This window comes from Pezoporus occidentalis, unplaced genomic scaffold (assembly GCF_034315485.1).
Source record: "Pezoporus occidentalis ecotype Australia unplaced genomic scaffold, CSIRO_AGI_Poc_V1 ctg16, whole genome shotgun sequence".
Taxonomy (NCBI): domain Eukaryota; kingdom Metazoa; phylum Chordata; class Aves; order Psittaciformes; family Psittacidae; genus Pezoporus; species Pezoporus occidentalis.
In genome coordinates, this window is record NW_026913425.1 from 3,145,999 (window position 1) to 3,170,804 (window position 24,806).

General features: G+C 41.8%; 1 protein-coding gene across 2 annotated transcripts in view; it reads left to right on the forward strand.

Annotated features, from left to right (window-relative positions):
• The first annotated feature begins 2,884 nt into the window (after positions 1 to 2,884).
• The window catches only part of HOMER1 (homer scaffold protein 1), an 88,192-nt gene continuing 66,270 nt past the window's right edge, over positions 2,885 to 24,806 (forward strand). The window contains exon 1 of one of the 2 annotated variants that reach the window (XM_062612425.1): positions 2,885 to 2,975. In XM_062612425.1, the coding sequence (XP_062468409.1) occupies positions 2,971 to 2,975 (5 nt within the window). In that variant the 5' untranslated portion in view covers positions 2,885 to 2,970. The other variant, XM_062612424.1, reaches the window with a different exon arrangement.

Below are 24,806 nucleotides of genomic sequence, written 5' to 3' on the forward strand. Positions count from 1 at the left end.
TGCAACAGAGTTACTCATATGTGGATTTAGAGCCTTAGTTTCTTTGCTCTTGAGCTGCCATTACTGCATGCAAAATGTCATGGGAGACTTTTAGAAGCTAATGAATGTAGCTCCTAGCTACTTGACATCAAGGCATGCATTTATAAGCTGTATGTTGTTTATGCTTGACTTGTCTGCATATTTTGTGGTCGTAGTCTCCCTCACTCTTATCACTCATCATATGGAAGAAAGAACTGTTGTGGATCTTCATCTTTCTCCCACCAACACTGGGGACTGCCTCAGTTTTACTGATACAAGCCTGTACATTTAATTTGATTTTTAGTGGAAAATACATAGAGCTTCATATATTTCAGAGTTAGCATGTGAAGCCAAACCAAGAAATGACAGCGCAGTCAAGAAAAGAAATGGAGCCTCATCATAACCAGGCATGTTCTGAGCATTGCCCACAACAAACCTTAAACTGTTGCCACTCAGTCTGACGTTTTGGTAGCCTTTACTTTAGATTGTGAGAAACGGGAAACAGAGGAAGCTTCTATTTTCTCCCTTGTGAGGCCGTCTGTCTTGCTGCTGCTGCCTGGAATGATTTATGCTTGGTTTTGTTTGGAGAAGGTTTCCTTTGACATTTAATCCATCATCTTCACTCTTCCTTAGCTGATTACTTTTGTAAGTTAAAATGTTCAGACAGCATGGGTCTGTAAAAGCATGTGAAGGTGTGAATTCAAATAACTTTTGAAAATGTCTGCCCATACCTTGAGGAGATGAGAGAGTTAGGTAAATCCTGTTGTTGTTTCCAGACTCTTCCTGGTAGTAGAGATCTTATGAAAGGACAAACTACCTTTTGTTAAAGCAACATCTGTTAATGTTTCATGGTAGGTTTTGCTGTGTTTTGTAATGCCTTAACATCCACTGGTGAAAGCTGGGTCCTCTTCCATTTTTATGTCACGTTTGACATCTAGCCAATCTTACTGATATCCCCTTCTTATGCTCATTATGGTTTCAATGCACCACTGGTGGCAACTAGATCACTTAAGCAGGAAAATACCATGAAAATACTTAAAGTGGTCCCAGAAGTCATGAGGAGATGTGATGTGTGTTGCGCCCTGCGATATTCCACTGCCGTTGGCATTGCCTAGGAGCAGTTATACCTGAGGTTTATCAACTCAGGAAATCGTGGTGAGTTAGTGAAGTATTTGATGAACCCCAGACGAGGCAGGTGCCTAGCAAGGTGGCGCTGGAGCTGGGGCTACTCGACTTAGAAGCAGCAGCACATGCTCTCTGCCGGCATGGCACCATTGACGCACTAAGCAAAAACGTGGTCTGGGGAGCGTACGGTGCTGTTTCTCTGCAATCCCGCTAGCAGAGGCGTGCTGGAGTCTGCCTTTGGTGGGGCACTTCTGGAACGGCGGCTGGGTTTCCTCCCCGTTTGACCGGTAACGATGTCCGGTCTGAGGTGTGTGTGAGGCAGGGCGATGCCCCGTGTGCTCGCCCAGGGAGCTCTCCCCGTTCTGCCGCCGGCTGAGAACCTGACTGCTGCCGCATTCCGGAGCGCGCCGCCGCCGCAGGCCGCAACACCCAGCGCGGGCGGGCACGGGGCGCGGCGGCGGGAGCGCGCAGCGTTGCCGTGGAGACGGCGCCGCAGGGGGCGGGGGCGGGAGGAGGCGGTGCACGGAGGCGGCCGCTCCGCGCCCGGCTGGAGGCCCCCCTCCGCCGCCATTCCCTATTATAGAAGAGCTTCCGGTAGCGTGGAACACTCTGACATCATCCTCCGCACCCCGGTGACGTCAGCGCCGGGAGCGGTGCGTGACGTGAGTGCGTAGGGAGGCGCGGTGACGTGGGCTATTTAAAGCTCCCCGGGAGGAGGATGGAGGCAGAACGGGCAGGTGTCGTCGGGTGGGGTGGCTGGCCAGCTGTGTGGGGCCGCGGCGCTGTGTAGGGCAGGGCGCGGAGGTGCTGCCTGGCCCGGTCCTGCTCTGCTCTTCCTTTCCCTGCACGCGGGAGGAGCGGGACGGAGGCGCGGGTTGCGTCTGCCTACCGCGAGGGGACGGGCGGGCGGTGGCGGAGGTGTGAGGCAGGGCGGGGAAGGTGAGCACGCAGTGGCCGCGGCTCAGAGAAGCCGGAGCAGCCACGCACCGCTTGACGCGGCGATCGCTTCTTCTCTTACTCCGTCCCCACGGCGGGGCTGAGTCCGCGGCGCCGCCGCAGAGCAGCGCGGGCTCGGCGGCGACAGCCCCTCCCGCTGGTAGCCCCCGACCCGCCGCACCCCAGGACGATGCCCGCCCGTTCGCTGCAGAAGAAGGCGTGACAGCGAGGCGCGGAGCCGCCGCCGCGGGAAGGAGGAGCGGCGCCCAGCACCTCCGCAGCCGGGGGTGGGCGGGCAAGCGAGCTGGGGGAGCGCGGCGGCCGCAGCCCGCCACCAGCCGCCTCACGCCGGGAGTCCCATGCCGGTGCCGCGGCTCGCTGTGCTTTCTCGGAAAAATGCACCAGGGCCCGCCGCGCTGCCGGTAGGGCTGCTAGGGGGAGCGGCGGCTTGGAGTCCTGCGCGCACCGCTTGCCCTATCCCGCTTTGCCTCTGAGCCGCACGGAGCCCTCGGCGGCCGCTCTCGTCCCGGCCAGAAGCGCCGCAGCCGCCACCAGCCTCTCGCCGAGGCGAGCTCCTCCGCGTCCGCCCGCAGGAGGAGACTCGTCTGTCCCCGGAGCCACCGCCACCACTCGCCCGGGGGCCGGAGCCGCTGCCTGCGGGCGCCCGGCGGGGCCGACAGCCATGGGAGTCCGGCCCGCGGGGGGCGCTCCCTAGGGCGCGGGCGGCCCCGCTCGGCCCGGCAACTGCCAGCCGGCGGCGCGGCCCCCCGGGCCTGCTCGGCGCGGTCCGCCTAGCGCAGCGGCCCGCCGCCACGGGGCTGCGGAGCTGCCGGCGCGGCCAGGAGCGCCCCGGGGACGCGGCACCGCCGGCGCTCGGCGCCGCCGGCCGCCATGGGGTAAGGATCTTGCGGGGGCTGCCGGGCTGGTGCCGGGGCGGGGGATGGAAGCGGCTGCTGTTGAGGCGGGCGCTGCTAAGGGCGCACGGAGGCGAGGGGGGTTAGCGGCGGGGAGCGCAGGGAGCAGGAATCTCGCCGCGGCCGATGCTGTGCATCATCCCGGTGGCAGGGGTGCGGTGCTCTCCGTGAGGGCGCAGCGCGGTCTGCAGCGGGTTGCCTCTGCCGTAGCACACCGGATCGTGGGAAGATCTTGGCTTCCAGATCCCCGCCGTGAGGAGCTTTCTCGGGGGTAGGTACTGGGAGGTCAGAGCTGAAAACGACTGCTTTAAGCTCAGCGTGACAAGGTGAAACTTCGGAGCCAGCGAAGGCTCGCTTTAACTCCCCCGGAGTTTTCAGAGGCTATAAAGCAACGTGTGAATTTCGCAGTGAAGAAGGCTCTGAGGGAATGCGCTCAACAGCAGGTCCCCTGGTAAAATGGGACGTCCTCTTGAGGTTTTAAGGAGATGAGAAGGAATAAAATCTTTACAAAGGAATCCAATCGCATCTAAATTAGTAGGTAAAAAAAAAAAAACCAGATACCTGTGTAAACTTTAAAAACTTTTATGCTTATTAATTTATATAGTAAAATGAAAAAACACTCCCTGCTACTGGGCTTGTCTGATAAGTGCGGTTGAAACTAGTCCACGTTCAAAAGCAACGGGAACCTGGTGTGATTTGGCTAACTGCAAGGTGGATACAGACTTTTAATGAGCTAACAAAATGCTCTTTTTCTGGGGCTTTATGGCATAGTCCAGAGTATAAAAATTAAAGAAATTTGGGAATTCGAATGTGAAATTAGGATATTTATAAGGAAGTTAAAATTGTCTCTTTCTTCAGGCTGTTAAGGACACATGGAATTATACAATTTATTAACTTACCTGCGTGTGGGGTGGTAACAGCTGCATCCTTGGCTCTGTCCCTAGTCACCGGTATTCAGCGTACAAGATGTAGGAAGGAACGGCTTCTTAGGCTAGTGTGTATTTTCCTGTTGCCTTCCCTTCCATTAAAAAAAAACAAGAAAACAACAAAAAAAACCCAAACCAGACAAGCCAAATAAACCTAAACTTGCAGCTATCTATGTATGCAAGAAAGTGATAATGTGTTTCAAAAACCTGCCAAAAGGCTAAATGGTATTAAAATGTTTTGGGGATATATTCTTAAAACTGGTAAGTAGACATGGAATTTTGCACCTCTTAAAATTCAAATAATAGAAAATCTCTATATAAAATCACTACTGTGCTTGTAGATATGTCAGTTAAGTGTCATATTACAAATATGTCATTACAAATAGAGAACTCTTTAAGAGGAGTAAAGCAAAAAACCTGATGGGGGTGGGGGAAGAAAAAAAAAGACTCCCCATTTCATCATCTCCATTATTGCTGGTGTTTTAGAGCCACAGCTTCTTAACAAATAGTACAAACCAGTATCTGTAGAGGGAATTAAAATAATCCTAAATACCAAAGTTAGTGTGTTGACTTGGGTGGTATCTAGGCACATTGAGGTCAGGAGGACAAAACTCACTGGTGAAGACTTTTGAAGGCTCTTGGTGCACATTGGGATATTGCAGTATAGAGTTCCTTTGCAGACTGTCTTCTGACAAGGTGGACAAAACCTTAGAAATATGTGAGTGAGCACATACAAGCCAGGGCTAGCACCTGCTCTGTGGATCTGCCATTAAACATCAGGTGTTTGCTCATGTTCAGAGCACAGGTTCTGACTCAATAGGTATTTTGTATAAACATCTGAGCACAGTTGCCCATGGATTTTTGAGTATTTGTAGACCAAGGTTTGCAAGACTTTAACACGCTTACTGTGAAAATAGTCTGCAGATACTCTACTAAATTCTTAGAATTGAGTGCTCTAGAAGCAAGTTACAAAATGGTTGATAGTCTGTGAATTCTTAGAATTGAGTGCTCTAGAAGCAAGTTACAAAATGGTTGATAGTCTGTGTACCTGGCCACACAATGATCTGTGTACTGTATTCAGTATTTGGTATTGCTGGCCTGTGTAAGCTTGTACAGCCAGCTTGTAGTACCTGCTTGATGGAGAGTTTACCTATTCTAATGGTCAGAAAACTTGACATGGGGGAGAGGAACTGACTTGCCAAACTAGCAGTGGCTTTCTTAGTGTCATTTGTTATAGTGAAGAATTCAGAGTTCTGCCAATGTAGTTCAGCCTACTCGGCACATCAGGTATCAACAGGCAGGCCAGTTAATTATGCAGTGTGTGTGTGCTGCATACTAAGATGTGATGACTGGTCTCAGGGCCAGTGCTGCTATTAAATACTTGTTTTGAGAAACTTAAAACTAGAAGGTGGTATTATAGGGAACAGCAGCTCGGAAAGCACTCCTCTTGGTGCTGTGTTTTGTATGTCTGTGGGTGTCTCCTAGCTCATAGGAGGAGGTAAATTAATCAAGCCTTTAGGATTGCATAGACCAGACACATAGGATGTCCATTCTTTTTTCTCTATCTGCCAGTCTTATCTCTCCTCTTTTAGTTTCTCATCCCTGTTGCATAGAGACAAGTTGTTATCAATAATCACTGTTGAGTGGTACAACCATTTATTTGTGCAGACCCATCTATTTGGTTGATCACATGAAATATAGTGTACTTTAACAGAAACATATGGATTTTTATGTGCCTGTTAAAGATGACCTCAGTATGTTCTGTCCTACTTGATAACATCTGTCTTGTATTCCCAGTATTTAGAAATACAGAATTTGTCAGAACTGCACAGTCTTCAAGCAGAGGTTTGATTACATTAAAAGTCCTCAAGAAATGCATCTTAAGTAAATGTAATCAAGATGTATATTGGTAACCTAGACTGTTATGTTCATTGACCAGGTAAATCCCATGCTAAAGCTGTAAACTGTCTCTGTGTTTTTACTTGTCATTGATACTGCTTCTGGCTGGGACAGGGGAGTTAGAGGTTTGGATTTGTGGACTGCTTAGGCTGAAATGAATATACTTCATGCTACCTGCACAGCCATGAATCCTGACAGGGGTGAGAAGCTGGTGTCAAACTTAATCTCTTGGATTAATTCCTGGTTTATTAATGGGTTGTCTCTCTGTAAGTACTTTCCTTTATGACCTTCTGGGCTGTGGACAAGTGTCCAAATTCGTCTCGCTAGATTTTCCCTTCACTCTTCCTGAGTGATAATGAGTTACAGGGTAAAAGCTGCTGTAAGATATGCTTGTCTCTGTCATGTCATGTTAATCAAGGTGTCTCTATAAAGACTTCAGCTTCCTTTCAGTTTTATTGGGCTATATTTAGTACGTTATTTTCATAAAGGTGGTTATAATATGTGTCAGTTTGAGATGGTGGAATTAGAATACTAGGTTCTTAAGCTGGCTGGAGAATATTGTGGAAGATGAGTATTTTAGGATGTTCTTATTAGCATTGTAATTGCATAGAAATAAGTATTTCATTTTAATTTTTGGCAGTTGGGAAAATGTCTTTTCCTGATTGACCCGTTCCTAGCCCTTACCCTTTTTGAAGGATGGGGAGTTAGTCAGATGCATTTAGTTAAAGCATTCAGTATACAGGGTCCCATTTTGAAGAGAGGGTATTATAGTCATAAGGGAATTGACAAATCATGCTAATTCTAAACTGTAGGATGTAATATCTTTTTACAAAGCTCATTTGAAGCTTTAAAATCTAAAAATATGTGGAAGTTTATACTGTTTGAACATATGGGATAGAGAGATACTGCTGTGGAAATGGGTTTTGGTTTCCTGCCTGTTGACTTGCTTTTTTAGGTGTTTCCAAACCCTGGTCTTGTCCTCAAACTTTTCAGTTTCCTTTTTCTAGCTGGATAGCCAGAGATGAACACTGTAAAGTTGTTAGGAGCCGGAGGCATTGTTGATCACTGAATTTGACCTGACTTAGGTTCTTTAGCCTTTCTCCTTCCCACAAGGCTTAATGATAGCTTTCTCTTTGTCTTAGCAACAGCCCCTCAGCTCCTCTGACACAGAAATATTGCAGATACTAGAGCAGAAGGTGTAGCTTCTTGGCAGTAGTTCAGTGGTACTGCAATTCCTGGCCATCTTGCTATCTCAGGGGTAAAATGAGATGCTTATTGCACGAAAGCAGTGGCAGCAGAGTAGTTTATGCTGTTTTCTGTGGCAGTGTGGAGAGTGTAACGAAACCAGATCAACATCAGTTACTATAGATAACACTATAAAACTTGATTAGCTGGAAAAAAATGGTAAGGTATAAATACCTAGACAGATGGACTGTATGTAAATCAGCTTGAAATAGTTAGTGAACTACCTTGTTAAGCAGCAATATGTGGAGACCTCTACCATGCTTAAATTATCTTCTATCACAGTAGTTTTATGACTGTGTAAAATAAGCACGAAAAATCAAAAACAGCTCTTCTGGCCTGGCAGCACGTAAATGAGTGTCCCAGACCCACAGGGGATGATTTCCATGCTGATCTAGTGGAGGTAAGTGTAATGGCTTAAGGTTGCGATTGATCTCTTTCAGTATTTCCATGCATTTTATAGACTATATAGACCAGCTCTTTGGGTGAAATCGTAGTTCTACGGAAAAGTCACATTTAAGTCCTTCACACTCATCATGTTGAGATTACTGTTATTCTCAGTGTCACAAGACAAACATCAGATGAATGCTTTGTGCGTGTGTTCTTGCGATTTCTCTCTCCCAAACAGTGCTTGCCCTACAACAGTTCCCGTTATTTTGCAGGACTCATAACCAGATGTCAAGCCAATACTTGAAGAAATACACAGTCTCGAAGCCATAGAGATTGCAGTTGCACAAAATAACAGGCCAACACTTGTAATCAGGGGAGGCAATGATATCTAACCAGCATTAGAGTGTTTCTGCCTGCTAGTTAGTAAGTGTACTAAGTAGAAATCAGTATCATTTTAGTGAGAATTTTGTTGGAAAACATCTATTCTTGATTCATTATTCAGTTCATGATTGTCTCTTAAGACTGCAGTTTTATTTAAAGCTCTTAGCTGAACATCCTTTACATCGCAGCTTTTCAAATCTATGTCCATGTGTTAGTCTACTACGAAAAGAAGAGCATTTTCTCATGATGTAAGGCTAATTTACTAGTAGTGTCTCATTAGTATAGGTGCCCAGGACATCATTTAAACTAAGCCTATGCTTTTCCAGTGTATTCCAGATCAGAGACCGTCTAAACAATACATATACTTCATAGAGATTAGAAAGTTAGTTCTACTTTTCTAGATATCTTTAATTTTTAAGCTGTTGAGGCCTTAAGTAGTTATCAAGAGCTGATGGCTTTTCTAGTTGAGAGGTTACAGTTTAAGAGGCACTTAGCAAGGGAGTTAGTGTCTTATAGGGATACCTAATGAGGCTGAAACAGGATTTGGAATGGAACTCACATTAGTAAATGTATATATGTGCACAGAGAAATTAGGTGTGCTTGTGTCTTAACAGTGTGACGTTTATATCGGAGACAGTCCTGCACTAAAGAAAATCTGTCTTCCCCACGTGTGTGATTATAGTCTTAGTAACAGAGAACTGTAACAATGGACAAATGAACAGAGTATTCTGTATTGTTTTAAAACCCCCAAATTGGAGTACTTGGTCTACTTAGTCTTTTTTTTTTTTTCTTTTTTCCCCAAGATAGTATGGTTTTTTGAAATCTGTATTTAAAAGCCCTACTTAGGTGAAAGCCTTCTGTAAAAAAAAAATTAAAAAAAAAATGTGCAAGAGCATGCTTTCTGGTTCAGGGTTTTGTGCTGTTCTCCCTGTGAGGCTTTTCAGATGTATTCAATCTTAAAAGTAAGGTGCAGTGGGTATGGAAGCATTGTGCTATGAAAAATCCACTTTTAGATCTAATTTTGGTAACAAGTTTCTTTTCCCCATTCTGTTGCAAATATTTTTGTTTTTTCCAAGTCTGGGCTGTGTGAGAGCCCCCAGTATTAGTACTGTGTTGAGGACAAGGAGGCTAGAGAGGACTGTGGTGTTACTCCACCTAGGCCTTGCACCATGCAGTGCTGGGCTCTGTTCTATCTACAGAGAGCCTGATAGTGGTATTAATGTCATCTGCTCTGTTCTGCAAAGTAATGGAACCATGTTTGAATAGTGTATTGATTTTTCTGGAACTGCATCACAAATATGCTTCTGGCAACACACTGCATTCCGACATGCTTCTCTGGTGGCAAGTAGTGTGAACGCCAGTCATTGTTAAAAAAATTTGTCTAGGGAGACACTATTTAAACATGTAATAGGTGATGCTGGATTGCCAGGTATGAGCATATATTGACATTTCCAGTATCTAATAATGATTTTTTGCCCCCCCCCTTTTTTTTCTTTTTCATTTTGACCAATGGCTTTTACCTGAATCAAGAGAGAAGAACTTGAATTTCATAGTTCCTCTCAGGGTTTTCTTCTCCCTCTTCTTCCTCCATACACATACAACTGATTCACAGGCACTGATTAGTCAATCTCTGTGGTTGTCAACCTTTGTCAACCTTTTCATCGTTTTTTCACTCTTGCCACTAAAAAGTGGGAACAACAGAAGATGGGGGCTGCTTTTTCCTGTTGTCTGCTGCAGCAAAAGCATTTCTGTAGAGAGCCACATCAGTACTGTAACATGGCTGACTGCATGGCTATACAAATACAGGGTTGGCAGTAGGGAAGTATCATTACAAGTAGGATAGACATACCTTTTGCTACAGCAGTGTCTGATGTTCTGAAGGGAAGTGTTGAAAAAGACCCAGGCTTAGAGTTATCCCTGTGCAAGTTTGCTCCTCAGTTTTGAAGCTCAAGTCAGAAAAGGCTTTTTTGAGACTATCTACTAGGTTGAGTCTTAGCTTGTTGAAATGTCATTTTATTCCCAGTTCTGTAGTGTTCTTTCATAGTAAAAAACATAATAGGTAATGTCAGGGGTTAGAATTTGGCTTTTTTTCAAATGCTTTTTAATGCCTTATTTTGTAAATAGTATGCTATAGCCTTGAATCCATAGTTAATCTCGAAGCTGTTCTTGTAACTGGGCATATAATGAGATCTTCCTTGAGTTTTGAAACCTGAAGAATGAGCTTTAAATGGTCAACCCTTTACAGTGAAGTGTTGGTGAAATAAATGATCCTTGATGTATATGCTCATAATTCCTTCTTCTTGTGCCTGCCTATTTCCAACAGCCTGCTAGCCCTGGTTTGCAAGAAATGTGAAAAAATGTTACTGTGTGATACTGGAGAAACCAGTTTTCTCCACCATAAGTCTTACTGCGGAGTGTACAGCAATGACAGGGCTTCTTAGGGTATGAATTGTTTTCCATGCCAACAAAAATAAGCATATGGAATAATATATGCTGTGTAGCTCTCTTGTCTCAAATCATTACATGCAGTAACTGAGGTCCTAAACACCTATTTGGCCAGTTGACTTTGAAACCGAAAACTTATGCTTTTGCACTGGGAATATTCGTCACTGACTTGTGTGTGACTAAAAGTTAGCCTGCAATTAGACAGCAACCATTTCACATAGATTAACTTATTTCAGCTTCTGAATATTGATTTCCAAGTGCCTTTTCAACATCCACCTATAGATATGTATATATACAGATACACCTATGTACACATACAAGTATATATGTCCCTCCCATGCCAGTGTTTGTTCTTGTTCTTTTACAAAATGTAGGATTTCCTGTGTCCTTTCCCAAGGCTACAACCCAGGCATCCTGAGCTCTCTGCATTTGGACATCCATAGGAACTGGGCTCCTACCAGGAGATGACTGGCAGTGCTTGGGAGTAGGAGGTGTCCTGCTGATTTGAGTCCTAGGTAGGCTTGGTTCTTCAGAAGCACTGCACAGCTAATGGCAACATGTCTGGCTATGCACAGTAGTAAGACTCCCAGGATCTTTGGGAAGTTTTCCGGAAAAAGACAGGTGCTGAAACACATGGTTAAGTAATGATCCATTTTGATGGGATTTCTGTGAAACACGGGCACTTAAACTCTGGATTCCCTAATTTAGCTCACATCTGAATGTAAGTGCTGCCTGTTCTGTTACAACAAATCTTGACAGGCCACTCAAGATCTGAGATAATTTTTAATGATAGTTATGTATTTGGTGTCCTTAAATGTGAGATACATAAAAAAAAAAAAGAAAAAAATCCTCCTTTTTTATCCACCTGAGTTAACGAGTTTTTAAAATTGGGTTGGAACAAAAGCTAGGATAGTTCTATTACTGGGATGGATTTGAAAAGCATTGAAGGGGCCTTTTCTATAACATCTGTGACTTTTATCATTAGCAGGATTTGAGAATATTATTCTGGAGTGAAGTTCTTGGACAAAGGAAAACAATTTGCTCTTTCTCCAAGAGTATTTACAAAGAGCAGTTTTACTTAGTGTGAAAATACTTTAGAACAATCCTTCTCTTCTTCTCCTTGGTAATAACCGTAAATCCTAGATTTGAAGAATCTTGCTTATCAAATCTTAAATTTGAAGAATTTTACTTCTGTCAAGGAGTCAGAGACGGACATAGCAATCCTCAAATCACCTGCACTAACTCAACCTTTACATATAGGACCCAAGTCTAGATCTTTAAAGGTTACCTTCCGTCTTGCTTGACTTTCCTTGCTACTTCTGCAGCTGGCTATTGTTTTTGTAAAACTCAAAACATCGCTGATGCAGAGGACTTTATTGTCACTTAAAGCAATATGTGTAGGATGTTGCATATGTTTCTGAAACCATTTGGAAAAGAGTAGTTGAACACTCTGGTGGAAGGATTTTGTCAAGGAAGAATAGTAACTGTCAACACCATGTTCAAGTTCAAAGTGGTTTTACAAAATCCAGCCATACAAACAGTTGTGCAACTTTGGGAACTATTTCTGTAGTGGGAACCTGGAACAAACATTTGATTTGATGTTCTATATGGCTTTGAACAAATCCTTGTTAGTATATTTAGACCCTAAAAAATGCTGGCTTGATGATCTGCAACTTGCATGTAAGAGTACTTTTTGGAAGTACTTTTCCCTCAGAATATAAATGGAATTTACCCAGTTACTAAGATACAGACTTTTGTTGTCACCCTGTACAAGTCCTCCTGACTTCCTCGTTGTAGAGGAGAAAGAGTGGGAAAGAGGCATATAATGATGAGTTCAGATTGTGGGTAGGTGAACTGATTTTTTGACACCAGGTCACTGAATGCTGCCTGGTATGAATACAAGGTTTGCAGCAGAGTGCATGACTGTGTGCTACTGTTAGAACTTGATGACAACACACAGTTTATGATTAGTATCACTGGTTGTGGTCACAAAGTGGAATTTCATCTTTCACATTTGAAAAATGCACCTAGTATACTTCCATGAGAAGCTTATATTGAATGAGAAGTATCACTAACCATAGTAGCACAAGAGCAGTTAAGTCTTCTTCATTGACACTTGACAGGCTTGGTGATCTGCTTATGTCACCTGATGCCTTAATGAAGGCCATTAGAAAAATGGCAAGAATTCTGGTTCCAGATGCCATTATGCTTACAAACTAATATGCTTATATACTAAATGTTTGGAAAATTAGTGGTCATGATCAACACATGGAGCCAGTTAAGTAACAATTAAAACTGATGCTTCAAATTTCAATTGGCAGATACAAAGTTTTGTTCTAAATAGTTTTGTTTTGTATGTATGCCGTTCATCTTCCTGAAGAACTGTTCCTCTTCATTTGTTTGTGAACACTGAGATTTTTATGCAGTTAAGTATGGTATTAGTACTTCCTACTCGAGGCATTCTCTTTACTAAGTTAAGCAGCTGTGTATCCTGGTATGCTGTTTCTAAACACAAAACCTATTACAATGGGAAATGGTAGGTTCTGCTACATGGACTTGTATTTGATGCTTCAGTTAACCTTTTTTGGAAGTAGGCTGGTGAGCACCTAAGTGGACCTCAGTTTGGGAAGACTGTACCATGTCTATGTTTAGCGTGCATGAGTGAAATGTTTTTAAGTACAGCTTTCGTTAAAACTGGCTTAGCTACTTACAGAATTCTTGCATTGCAAATAAAACTGCTTGTTTCTGGCCACTGTTTATTTCATGGAAACAGAAACATTAGGGCTTGACTTCTTACATTTAATACTTATTCTGATACTTATGCAAAGGAGTGGGTGAGCAAGGTTTTTTTAGTTCTTGGTTTGTGCATAGGTTTTGAATGCATTGAACCCTACCAGTTCATTCCGGTACCATGTAAGGAAAATTGTTACTGTTGATAAAAAAGTCATACTAAAAAACCTAAATAGCTTTTAACAAGCACTCGTTCCAGGTCTTTTATTAGATGCTTCGTACCAGTAGTAGCATGCATTTATTGCTTGAATATTTTATTGAACTGTTAAATATAGGCCTCTGATATAGGCAATTCCAATTCCATTGAAATAGGCAAGAAAATACCAGTTTTCTGTCACACAGGCATTTGAGCCAGCGCCTCTGCATAAACTGTATGGCATTCATTTTACTGCTTAATTTGTCAAAATGCTAACTGGTTTCCTGAGATCTGTTGTTTTGTTTTGTTTTTTTTTTCCCCCCTGTAATTACATTCCAACAAGTAAAGTAACTTCCATCTAGGTAAATCCCGGATAGCTACCTGCTATCTTGGGGTTAGAGCTCCAGTCATTGTGGATGCCTTTCTACAGTATAAGCCATATTTTGAAGTGTGCTTTTCACAGTGGTTGATAATCTAATTACTGTAAACTAACACATAATTTGTCTTTACCAGCCTCCACTAGCGCAGTCAAAGCAAGTGCATGAACCATCAGTGAAGAAATGTTTACTTATATTATTTGGATAGCAATACACAGGGGTAGTACTGATGCAGCCACTGTGTTTCCAGCAGTCATCTTCCCTATGAGATGCTTATCAGTGAGCCAGCCTAGACCAGGTATGGCTGTTACTTTCCAGCTGTGGGGGCCCATTCCCAAGGCACAGCACTTGGCACAATACCTTTGTTGACATTTGTTGTGCATACCTGTGTACCTATTTGCACCTCAGCCTCTGTAGAAGGCTGAACAGGGCACCACTGTTTGCTCCATGCACAGTCTGTGGTCATACTGATATGTTTGAAAATGGATTGTGCTTTGCATTCTTGTTGTGAATCTCACCATTAAGGCGGGAAGTTGCCTAACAGTGCAAGGCACGTCACTGGGGGAAACGGGATTTGGAGCTGGCCTGGGAATGCCTGTAGCTGATCTGATGAGCAGAGGGGTGTGAGGAATGGTATTTGGGTGTCCCACTTTAGGAGGAGCCTCAATGTTTTTGGCATGTGTGTGGTGTAAACAGGAAAACTGAGATCTGTCACTTGCAGTTACAGCTCAATACAGATGCAGCCACTGCTTTCAAAATTCAGTAGTGCAAGTTGTCAGAAGGAGGGACTTGCTGGCATGGTAGTGGCATGCTCAGAGTGAATTAAAGAGGCTTTACAGTTCCTGCAGTGTTTAGTGGGATGATTCAAATTGATTTATTACTTATGAATATAAAATTAATTTGTTTACTTTTCTAGGAGTCTAATTCAGTTCCTTGATACAAATGAAATAATGCAATTATCATCTTGTGATGTGGACCAGTGATTCTTTTTGAAACTTTGTATGCTGTAGCAGTCTGGATGGGGTTACAAATTGTTTGAAGATCAGTTGATGGGGATGGTGAAGAAATGCATGTTTATTCAGCTTGGTTCATTCTGCTTGCTCCGTATATAAATTCTGATACTTCCACTGGTGCTGGTGTAAGCATGACTTCAGCTTTGAGATGTCTGCAGTTAACATGCAGGTTGTGCTAATGATGTATTTCAGGGTATTTATTCCTGAGAATTAAGTGTAAAAGCTCTCAAAACTGGCTGTTACCTGACAAATTCTTAATGTTAAATAAGGGGCTTGTGGGCTTTCATGAAAGGAGTGACTAGTGCCAGGCCCTCAAAAATTAAAAGCATTTTTGCATATAGAAGGCATGTTGAAATTACTAATTTGGAAATCTAGAAAAAGGTGGGGTAGACTTGGTTGATTGGGTGAGAAGCGTTAAGGAGGTGTGATCACTTCTGTATGAAGACCTACAAGGAAGCAAATGGAAGTTTGAAGCCAGTAAAGATGGTGATGAAAGACTGGTAAGAAGCATTAGAAGGAAGAGTTGCTAAAGACTGGTGCAGAGTGAGGAAACCTTATTTTCCTACAGAAAATCATTTAAAATGAATTCCAAATGTCTCATAATAAACAAAGAAGATCGGTATTCCTTGTTTGTTGTGAATAAGTCATCTTTAAAATCGCAAAGTTATGACTAGTATTAGTTGAGTGTTGCCTGTGAAATATAATTGGAAAAGTAGAACTTAAACACTATAAAAACCTAATTTTTAAATACCATCACTGTTTACTATATAATTGATGATTATCTCAGTGGAAACACATGATGAATTAATGCTGTGATTTTTGTCTTCCTTCTATTGCTTTTTTTGAGGTTCCAGAATTCTCATCTCTCTCTCTTGTCAAATGCCCCAGCTCTGTCTCTGTTTGCTCATACCTGTGAAATACAACCATCAAAACAGACATTCTTGTCACAGGCAATGATGAGACTTGGTGGAGTGCACAAAATCACGCTGAGTGTCAAATTAGAAAATACTGCATTTACGTGTTTTTTGAACTCTGCCGTGTTTTAGGGAACTTAAGCTAATGTAGTATTACTACTTATTTCAGTGCTCTTCATGACTGCTTGTCTTCGTGCCAACCCTCTGTTCTTGGTTCCTTCTTTCTGTGCTAGCTGTGCAGTGACACTTATCAACACTGCTGAAGGATTTCATTACAGCAACTAAATTGATCTAACCAAAATTTACAACAGACGGTGTTAATTTTTGGACAGTCTCATGCTTTCATTTTGGAACAAACCAGGGAATTTGTCTGTCAATTGTTTGAATGTGTTACTCTGTGTGGCACTTCTGCCACTGCTGTCTTATGACCCTTGTATCCCACCAAACAGTACGATTAACATCAAAGAATCTTCATGTTCTTGCAGTGTTTTGTTTTAATTCATCTGTGCCTCAGCAACAGCACCTAAGTGGCCTCATCCAATTTGGCTTAATTCTCACCTTGTTTACTCAGCATCAGTTAATCTAATTAGTTATTTGTGAATGGCATTAACAGCCCTTCTCACAAACTGAAAATTGTTTTGCAAAGGAAACTACTGAAGTTCAGATCTCAGAGAGTCCATGAACTAATTTAAGGGTGTCCGTGAGACATGGCCAGGAAAACAGATGGGATGGGATCAGGCTTCAGTTCTGGAATTTGCAGTAGATTTCGAAATCATGTCCCACCTGGAGCCTTCCTCCTCATCCTCCTCTTCCATGCCTCTGGAAAGGAGAGTACTGCTGGGGCAATAGACTCTTGCTTACCAGCAGCATCTCTAGACCCCAGAGCAACTCTGTTCTCTCACCCTCTCTGCTTCTGTATTTGGAGAGCTATGCATGTTCTGCTGCTACAGGGGTCTTCTTTGTTTCTTTTCTGTTGGGTGGTTTTTGTTTTTGTTTGGTTGTTTTTTTTCCTTTAAAACTGTAGACCTTGTAATGATACTGAAGCTATAGTGTCCCTGAGGACCATGTCTAGAAAATGTCTATTTAAACTCAAGAAAACTGATGATGCATATTGTTATGACTGTTATTTAGCATTGTTAAATTGCTGTGCTAAATAACAGGAGAAGTTCAAGCTGATTTATGTTCTCCATTAAAATGACTGGCACATCAACTCCATTGATTGTAGATGTAGATTGTAAAGAAAAGTTTATACAGAAAATATCAAGAAAGTAGGGAAATGAAAATCTGATTACCAATACCTTTTGATCCTTTCTAAACTTTTTTCCTGACAGGTATGAATGACATTATTTCTTCCTTTACAGCATTGTGCTGTGTAGACTTCATTCCTCTCATTTCTCTTTGTGTTTCAAGTGTGGCAAAGTTGCTTTTCCATGCTGTAGAATGAAAGAAAATTAGTATTTTTAGACTGTTGCTTTTTTTCTTATTCCAGTTGCAGCTTAACTTAGTTTACTGTATGTGAGGGTTGTTGCAGAAATGTTAACATCTAGACTACTTTCAGAAGTGTCTTGTTAGCCTGTCATTCCAGGGTTCTTTTTTCATAGAACAGAACATAAAGATAGAAGAACTCCTCTGTGGGCTTCCTTGACAAGAATTTTTGGACAGAGCAAAATCCAGGAATATAATATAACTTTGTATTAATTTTTGCTATTATTATTATGCAATATTTTCACTATAGGTAAATATCTAACTGAAAATTCATCCTAACATAGTTTGGCTGCGCTTACATCATTACAGGCTGATTATTAGTTTTCTCTAATCTTCTAATTTAAAAACAAAGTTAAGGTAAAAGTTCAGAGATACCTTTGTCCACTTACTTGCATGATTTAGAGGAATAGTCACTTCTTTTCCTAGAAAAATTCTGAAGATGCTTATATCCCTGGAATGACATAATAAACTGAAGTGAAAAGTGTGAAGATAAAGCGGAGTGCTTGTAATACACTTTTTGTTATCTCCTCTGACTCCCAAAGCTCTCACTTGAGTCATGATTTGAAAATGAGCTTTTGAAGGTTAGGTGGAAGGACAAAAAAGGAAAACCTTAGAGATACCTTCGTGCAGCTATTGGAGGAACTTTTATAGTCAGTGATAAATTCTTGGTGTAGGTGTTTCCTGCAATACTTGGGCTGGTTGCCTGCCTGCAGAACTTGAGCAGCATGTGATAGCTGAAGGCATTGGGGGACAGGCATTTCTTAAAAATCTCCAGAGTTATAGAAGTGAAAGCAAATCCAGTGTTTGTCTATTTTTCTTCCTTTAGTTTTCAATCAGGTTAACATTACCCCTTAGTGCAAGCAGCTTCATGTTCATTGTCTTTATATGAAAAATTGAAGAGTTTTGTTGCTTTTTGTCCCTTGCTCTAGAATAGAAGCCTTAATTTTAAGTAGTATCTATTTTATTCCAAATACAGGAGTTTTCATATTAGCTGGCAAATGTGATTCATTGTGTTCTTTCTTAATCAGAACTCTAAAGGCATGTTGACTTTGCTTGTTAGAGCTCAATGCGAGTGCCTTTACCATCCTTGGGAGCCTCAGAAAAGAGCAGTGCTAAGCTGCAAGCTGTTCTGTACAGTTAGGAGGCAGACTCCTAACAGACGTCCAGGCATGGCAGGGACAAGCAGCTAATGAGATACTACCTAAATAGCAGGATGAAACCTGATCTACAGGTGTAATTTTGACACATCTAAGTACGCCAAATTACAGTGCAGAAGCCTGTGCAGTGTCCTGCTCTTTCTCTGAAGAATGTTACACGTTTTCATGTTTTAGTTTTTGCTTTCTTCAGTTTGTGATAAAACAAAACATGAGGTTTTGCTGTTGATCTGCATATTGAACATACCTAGTAAGACCCATCTGATTTCACTCTATCATGGATGAATACGATCATTGCTTGCTTGAAGGAAAACAAGAGGACACTGTCATTTTGATTTTCACTGTATTCTGAGAAATAGTAATGCAGCTAATGAATGCACTTAAGTCTTTTCTGCTGGTATCTCAAATTTGCTCTGGAAATTAAGAAAAGAAAAAATTTAAACCATCTGCAGTGAAGTTAACACTGACCTACCAAAATAATTTATTCCATCAATCTCGTTAATTTGAAGTTAAAGCGTTAGAGCCTTACCCACCTGATGGTAGGCATCTAAAGCTGGAATGAGACTAAGGCTTCTTAGTGCATTTGTATTTCCCTTGCGATATGATGAGGCCAAGGAAGACTGCTGGTGGGTTGTTCCTAATGAAAGATACTGAGGGCAGAATTCATTTTCTTGATGTACTCAAAATAAGCTAACTGTATTAGTGACCAATTTTATTATTAATAGACTTTGTAATGTTTTTGATGTGTGTGTGTATGTAAAAAGAGTGATCAGGAGCATGTCAAAATCATAGAATCATAGAATGGTTTTGGTTGGAAAGGACCTTATGATCTAGTTTCTCAACCACCCTGCAATGGGCGGGGATGCCTTCCGCTAGACCATATTGCCCAAGGCTCTGTCCAGCCTGGCCTTGAACACAGTGGGGATGGAGCATTCACAGCTTCTTTGGGCAACCCATTCCAGTGCCTCACCACCCTCACAGTGAAGAACTTCCTCCTTATATCCAATCTAAACTTCCCCTGTTTAAGTTTTAATCCATTACCCCTTGTCTTGTCGCTATAGTCCATGATGAAGAGTCCCTCTCCAGCTTCTTGTAGGCCCCCTTCAGATACTGGAAGGCTGCTATGAGGTCTCCACGCAGCCTTCTCTTCTCCAGGCTGAACAGCCCCAGCTTTCTCAGCCTGTCTTCATACAGGAGGTGCTCCAGTCCCCTGATCATCCTTGTGGCCCTCCTCTGCACTTGTTCCAACAGCTCCGTGTCCTTTTTATGTTGAGGACACCAGAACTGCACACAATACTCCAAGTGAGGTCTCATGAGAGCAGAGGGGCAGGATCACCTCCTTCGATCTGCTGGTCACGCTCCTTTTGATGCAGCCCGGGATATGGTTGGCTTTCTGGGCTGCAAGCGCACACTGCCAGCTCTGCTGCTTGGGACATAGAATCAGAATAGTTTGGATTGGAAAGAATCTTCAAAGATCATCTAGCCCAGCCCCCCTTGCAATGAGCAGGAACAGATGTTTTCCAGCCTAGCTGATTCTGTGATTCAACTAGATCAGGTTGCTCAGAGCCCTGTCCAACCTGTCCTTGAATGTTTCCAGGGATGGGGCATCTACCACCTCTCTGTTCTAGTATTTCACCACCCTTGTAGTAAAAATGTAAATCTACCCTCTTTTAGTTTAAAACCACCTTGCCCTGTCACAATGCACCCAACTAAAAAGTCTGTCTCAATCTTTCTTACAATCTCCCTTTAGGTACTAGCAGGCTGCTAGTGGAGCTTTCTCTTCTTCCCACTGAACAAGCCCAACTTTCCCAGCGTTTCCTCACAGGAGAGGTGTTCTATCCCTCTGATAATTTCTATAGCCCTCCTCTGTACCACTGTTCAGTTTGTTGTCTACCAACACCCCCAAGTCCTTCTCCGCAGGGCTGCTCTGAATCTCTTCTCTGCCCAACCTGTAGCTGTGCCTGGGATTGCTCCAACCCAGGTGTAGGACCTTGCACTTGGCATGGTTAAACTTCATGAGGTTGGCATCAGCCCACCTCATAAGCGTGTCAAGGTCCCTCCGGATGGCATTCCTTCCCTCCAGGGTATCAGCCAAACCACACAGCTTGGTGTCATCAGCAAACTTGCTGAGGGTGCACTCAATCCCACTGTCCATGTCAGTGACAAAAATGTTGAACAGGATCGGTCCCAACATCAATCCCTGAGGGACACCACATGTCACTGGCTCCTGTGCTTGCAACTCTGCCAGCTTCCATTTTAGATGCTGCTGAATTTGTGAGACTGTAGTCTCTGTGCAGTGCTACAATTAATTTTAAATCTGTGCTGTAGAAGAAGCTCTTTACTGTTATAAAGTTTACTGGTAACAATATCCTTCAGTGGTCTCTTATGAATGGGAGGCTCTGGCAGAAGAGCAGTGAGTTTAAATGAACTTTCTCATTACTCTTCATAATCATGATTTTTGGGTTTTGTTTTTTGATTGTTTTGTTTAATAGCAAGAGCCTTATTTCCCAAGGTATGGTAATCCTAGGTCTTGTGATTTTATATGCTGACAATAAATTTTAAGTGCTGTCTACAGTTGTTTCACAGTGCCTGCTTGCAAGATACTGCTCTGCCTTTTTTCTCTTTCTTTTTCCTCTGGAAGGTCTTATGTATGGGCTTCCTGAGCATTTAGCTGAGATTGGCACCTACAGAGTGGTTCATTTTTCTCCTGAATAGACTATTTTATAGAATTACATGCTCATAAAGATGCTATCCACATTACTGGATATGCCAAAATGTTATCAGAAGGAATCGATTTCAGAAATATTTTCTGCCCTACATTTTGAAGTTACCTCCTTTCCTGTCTTGTCTCCTGTGTCATACAGGCACTTCTATTTATTGGTACAAATAAGCAGAGGTAGATGATTTTTCTACCAGTGAAAGTCTGTAATTGTTGACTTCATTAGAGTTCTGTCTCCTCATAGCATCAAATTTAGCCTAGTTTGTATTAAACTACATTCTTTGCTCCCTGCTGTATATATGTGTTTTGCATGTATTTCTTAGCCCATAGTAAAATGTTAAGATTTTATTTTTTTTTCCTTAGAGTCTAGAGCTTTAAGGTATGCAGATACAGTGCTACTGTCCCCCCTCCTGTCTGCATAGCTCTGAAATTTCAGCTATTCTTTATAGGAACACTGACATTTCAAAGATAATAGATTTCTGAGAGTTTTATGAAAATAAAAGTCAGGTGGAAATAAGTGCTTATTGAAATAGTGAGTGTTCAGCTCCTAATAGTCACAGAGGAATCTTTTCTCCCTTCAAATACTGAAAAATTGATGGCATAATTTGTGATGGTATGCCAAGTTAGAAGTGGCTAAAGATCGAATACTAAAAGCTCATTGTTCAATGGGAACAAAACAGCTTGGCAGAAAGCTTGGAGGCAGTGCTCTGTGCAGTGTTAAATAGCCACAGAACATCTTCTGAGAAGTAAGCTACTGAACTTAATAGGCAAGTAGGCAAATATCTATGTTAACTTCTAACTGAATACAGAAAACTTACCAAGATTTTTGGGAATGACTTCCTAAGCTTTTGTGGACCATGAGTAAATCTGACTTAAACCCAAAATACAGTAGCAAAAGTAGATCTAAGAATGTAAATATAAAAATAGATAAACTGCTGGTGGCATGGGAAAGATTTTGATCTGGTTACTTGATGTAACTTTTTTTTTTTTTTACTATCTAAAGCTTGCTTTGAGACGTTAAATGTATGTAATGTGGAAAGCAAAATCTTGCGAGTACTCATTTTGTAAGTCTGCTGAGTGTGTTTTGTTCAGGCACTTAATAACTTTAATTTTTATTTCAAGATGGCAGTTGTCAGTCACTTTCTCTCCAGAAAAAGATTTTATTTTAGAACAGTTCCCATACAACATAAAACCAATGTTATGCAATACTGTCCCACAAGGTACTGTGTACAGTATTTGTCAGACTTCATAGCACTTTCAGGAATAGGGAGAATTCTGTGGCTTTCTGTTGCTTTGAACTGCATTTGCAGTCTTGCTGGTTCAGACTTCTGAGAAATCATTGGCTGTGTTTGGATGCCATATTGACAAATTAGTTCTGACTACAGCTGCACTGTTAGTCACTGTATTTCTTTTCAGAAATACCTCTACTCCTCAAGCTGCTTGAAGTAACCAAAGCTTGTTACAGCTTTAAAAGCAATCTAGAGACAGTATTTTTTAAAAGTATAGCAGGGCATTGAGAGAAAGCTCTAGTCTTAGTATGCTGTCATTGTGAAAAAGCAGGAGGGTCTTTGTCCTGTCCTGAATCTGAGGATAATCAGCAAATGCCTGAGAGATCATAAAGGGGATTTATGTTGGCTGGTATGGGGAAAAGTTACCTTGAATGGCAAGTACTACAGAAGCTCAGAACTTGCTGTGCAGAATTACCACCTTTAAAAACAGGTATGTGATGCCTGCTGAGAATGTGTGGAGTCCTTATGACTGACAGAGTGTGTATGCTGAGCATGCAGGCTGCCATGTGGCAGGGTTTACTATGCCCATAGCTTGTAATGGACTGAGGGCAGAACACTCTTAAGTCTAGCCTGCACTGTGGACAGGGAAGGTGGAGTGTAGTTGTACTCCATTTCTAAGAACAGGGATGTTCCGTTTTCTAATGCACAGGGCATCATCTTCCTCTGAAACTGAGTCTGAAATCTGAAGGGTGGGATCTTGCGCCATTTTCAATTTGCAAAAGCAATAAAAAGCACCTCCAAGGCACATTTTGTTGAGCTTGACTTGAAAACAGACTTGTATTTGTACTCCAGGAGCATCAAAACCAGTAAGTCTGGATAATGCACCTTGAAGCTTTTAAGATCCATATCAGGGAAATAGAAATTGCTGAAATGATTGACATAAATGCTCATTCTCATGGACTTGGTGTTTGTACTCAGTAGATACTTTATAGCTATCAAAGCTGAGCTGAGTAGGAGGACCCCATCACACTGGACTTGCTTTTCTCCTTTTGTCCTGCTGGTTGGGGAAAATAGCTGACCTGGTTCCACACAGTGCAGCACCCTTCCTACCAAAACTGTGTCAGTTTAGCCCGGAATGCAGGGGAATGGCAGAATGTGTGTATAATTTTTTAAAAGTTTTTTTTAGCATCATTAACACACCATTAGGGGAGACAAGTAGGAATATCAACTAATGTTGAAGTTCTTACCTTCTTTTCAGTGGCCTTACAGTTTTTACAGGAACTGAAGCAACAGAATCCAAGCCTTGAAAAGTTGTAGATATGGCAATGAAAATAACTTGGAGTCATTTTAAATGATAGTGTGGGGAAAGAAATAAGAGGAAGGAGGTCTTCAGCAGCAGTGTTGAAGTACCAGACATGTCAAAGGATAGGTTTTTCTCCTAAGCCTACCCTAGGACTGATATCAGTGAATGGACTTCTGTATCAGTGATGAAAAAAGCTGTTCTGACTCTACCTGCTTAAGTGGTACTTACCATGCTTCTTTAGTCCTCACATTGCCACTCAAGTCCAGGAAGACATAGCATTTACTTCTCTTTAGTTTGTGTTTGACCACTGTAATGTTGCAGTTTAGGCCAGTGAAGAGCAGCAGTGTATTAGCCTTAATGTTTCTGCCACACCTGAGCAGACATTTCTAATAGTCAAACGAAGTTACTATGGCATTCTTGTTAATTTCTGTTCATTTTGTTCAGCATCAGGGCATCTCTGGAAAAGAAATACTCTCTATGTAATTAGCAAAGAGTTCTTGTCTTAGTACCTATTAGTGTCTTTAATGAATACTAAATAGTTTCTGGTAATGAAAGAAAGACAAGAGAAAGCTCATAAAGGAGGAGTAAAGAGGGAAGGGTATAAAACCCATAAGATTTTTTTTTTCTTATTTAGAGCTGTTCTCTTGCTTCTCTCTGAACTCTATAAACACAAGTAAATTTTTTTTAAATGTATATATATTTTATAAAATACAGTATAATTTATATATATATAGTCTGAGTACTTTGCAAGGCAAAAGGGAACTACTTTTTTATTTAACTAATACTCCTATAACTAATATTACTTCAGCTGAATTACTTGAAACTTTCAGAATAGGAGGGCAACATCTCCTGTGTGGATAATGGAAGAACACAGTAGAGTAGAGATTGATTAGCTGAAGTTACAAATCTTGTATATGTTTTATATGTTACCTTTTGTTTGTTTATGACTGTTTTAGCGAATCTAAAATATAAGTAGCTCTGTAGTGTGTTGCCACAGAAAAGTACAGATGGCCTAATTGAACAGCAGCTTCAAAGCACTCGAGTGGCATATTAGTGACTGATTCTGTACAACATTAAGTCCTGTAGACATAAGGTGCATAACTTCCATTTGTTCACAGAAATAATCAAATGTTCATCATCAAGTGTCAAAGCATTGGTGTAATCTACAGGCATCTGAAGTTTAGCATCTTTGTCAACCATAATTACTCCAGTAATCTGGCAAAATCAGGATTTATGCAACTAATTTAACAAAGAGAGCTATGTTTTTTTCTGAGTGTAGACAGCTTGCCATTCACCAAAATGATAGTTTCAGTTAAAACATGTAAAGAAAAGACTAAATCTAGTCTTATCAGAAGCAACTGAAAAAGTGTAAGTAAGCTTAATTTTTGCTGTTCCATACCTTACTATAAC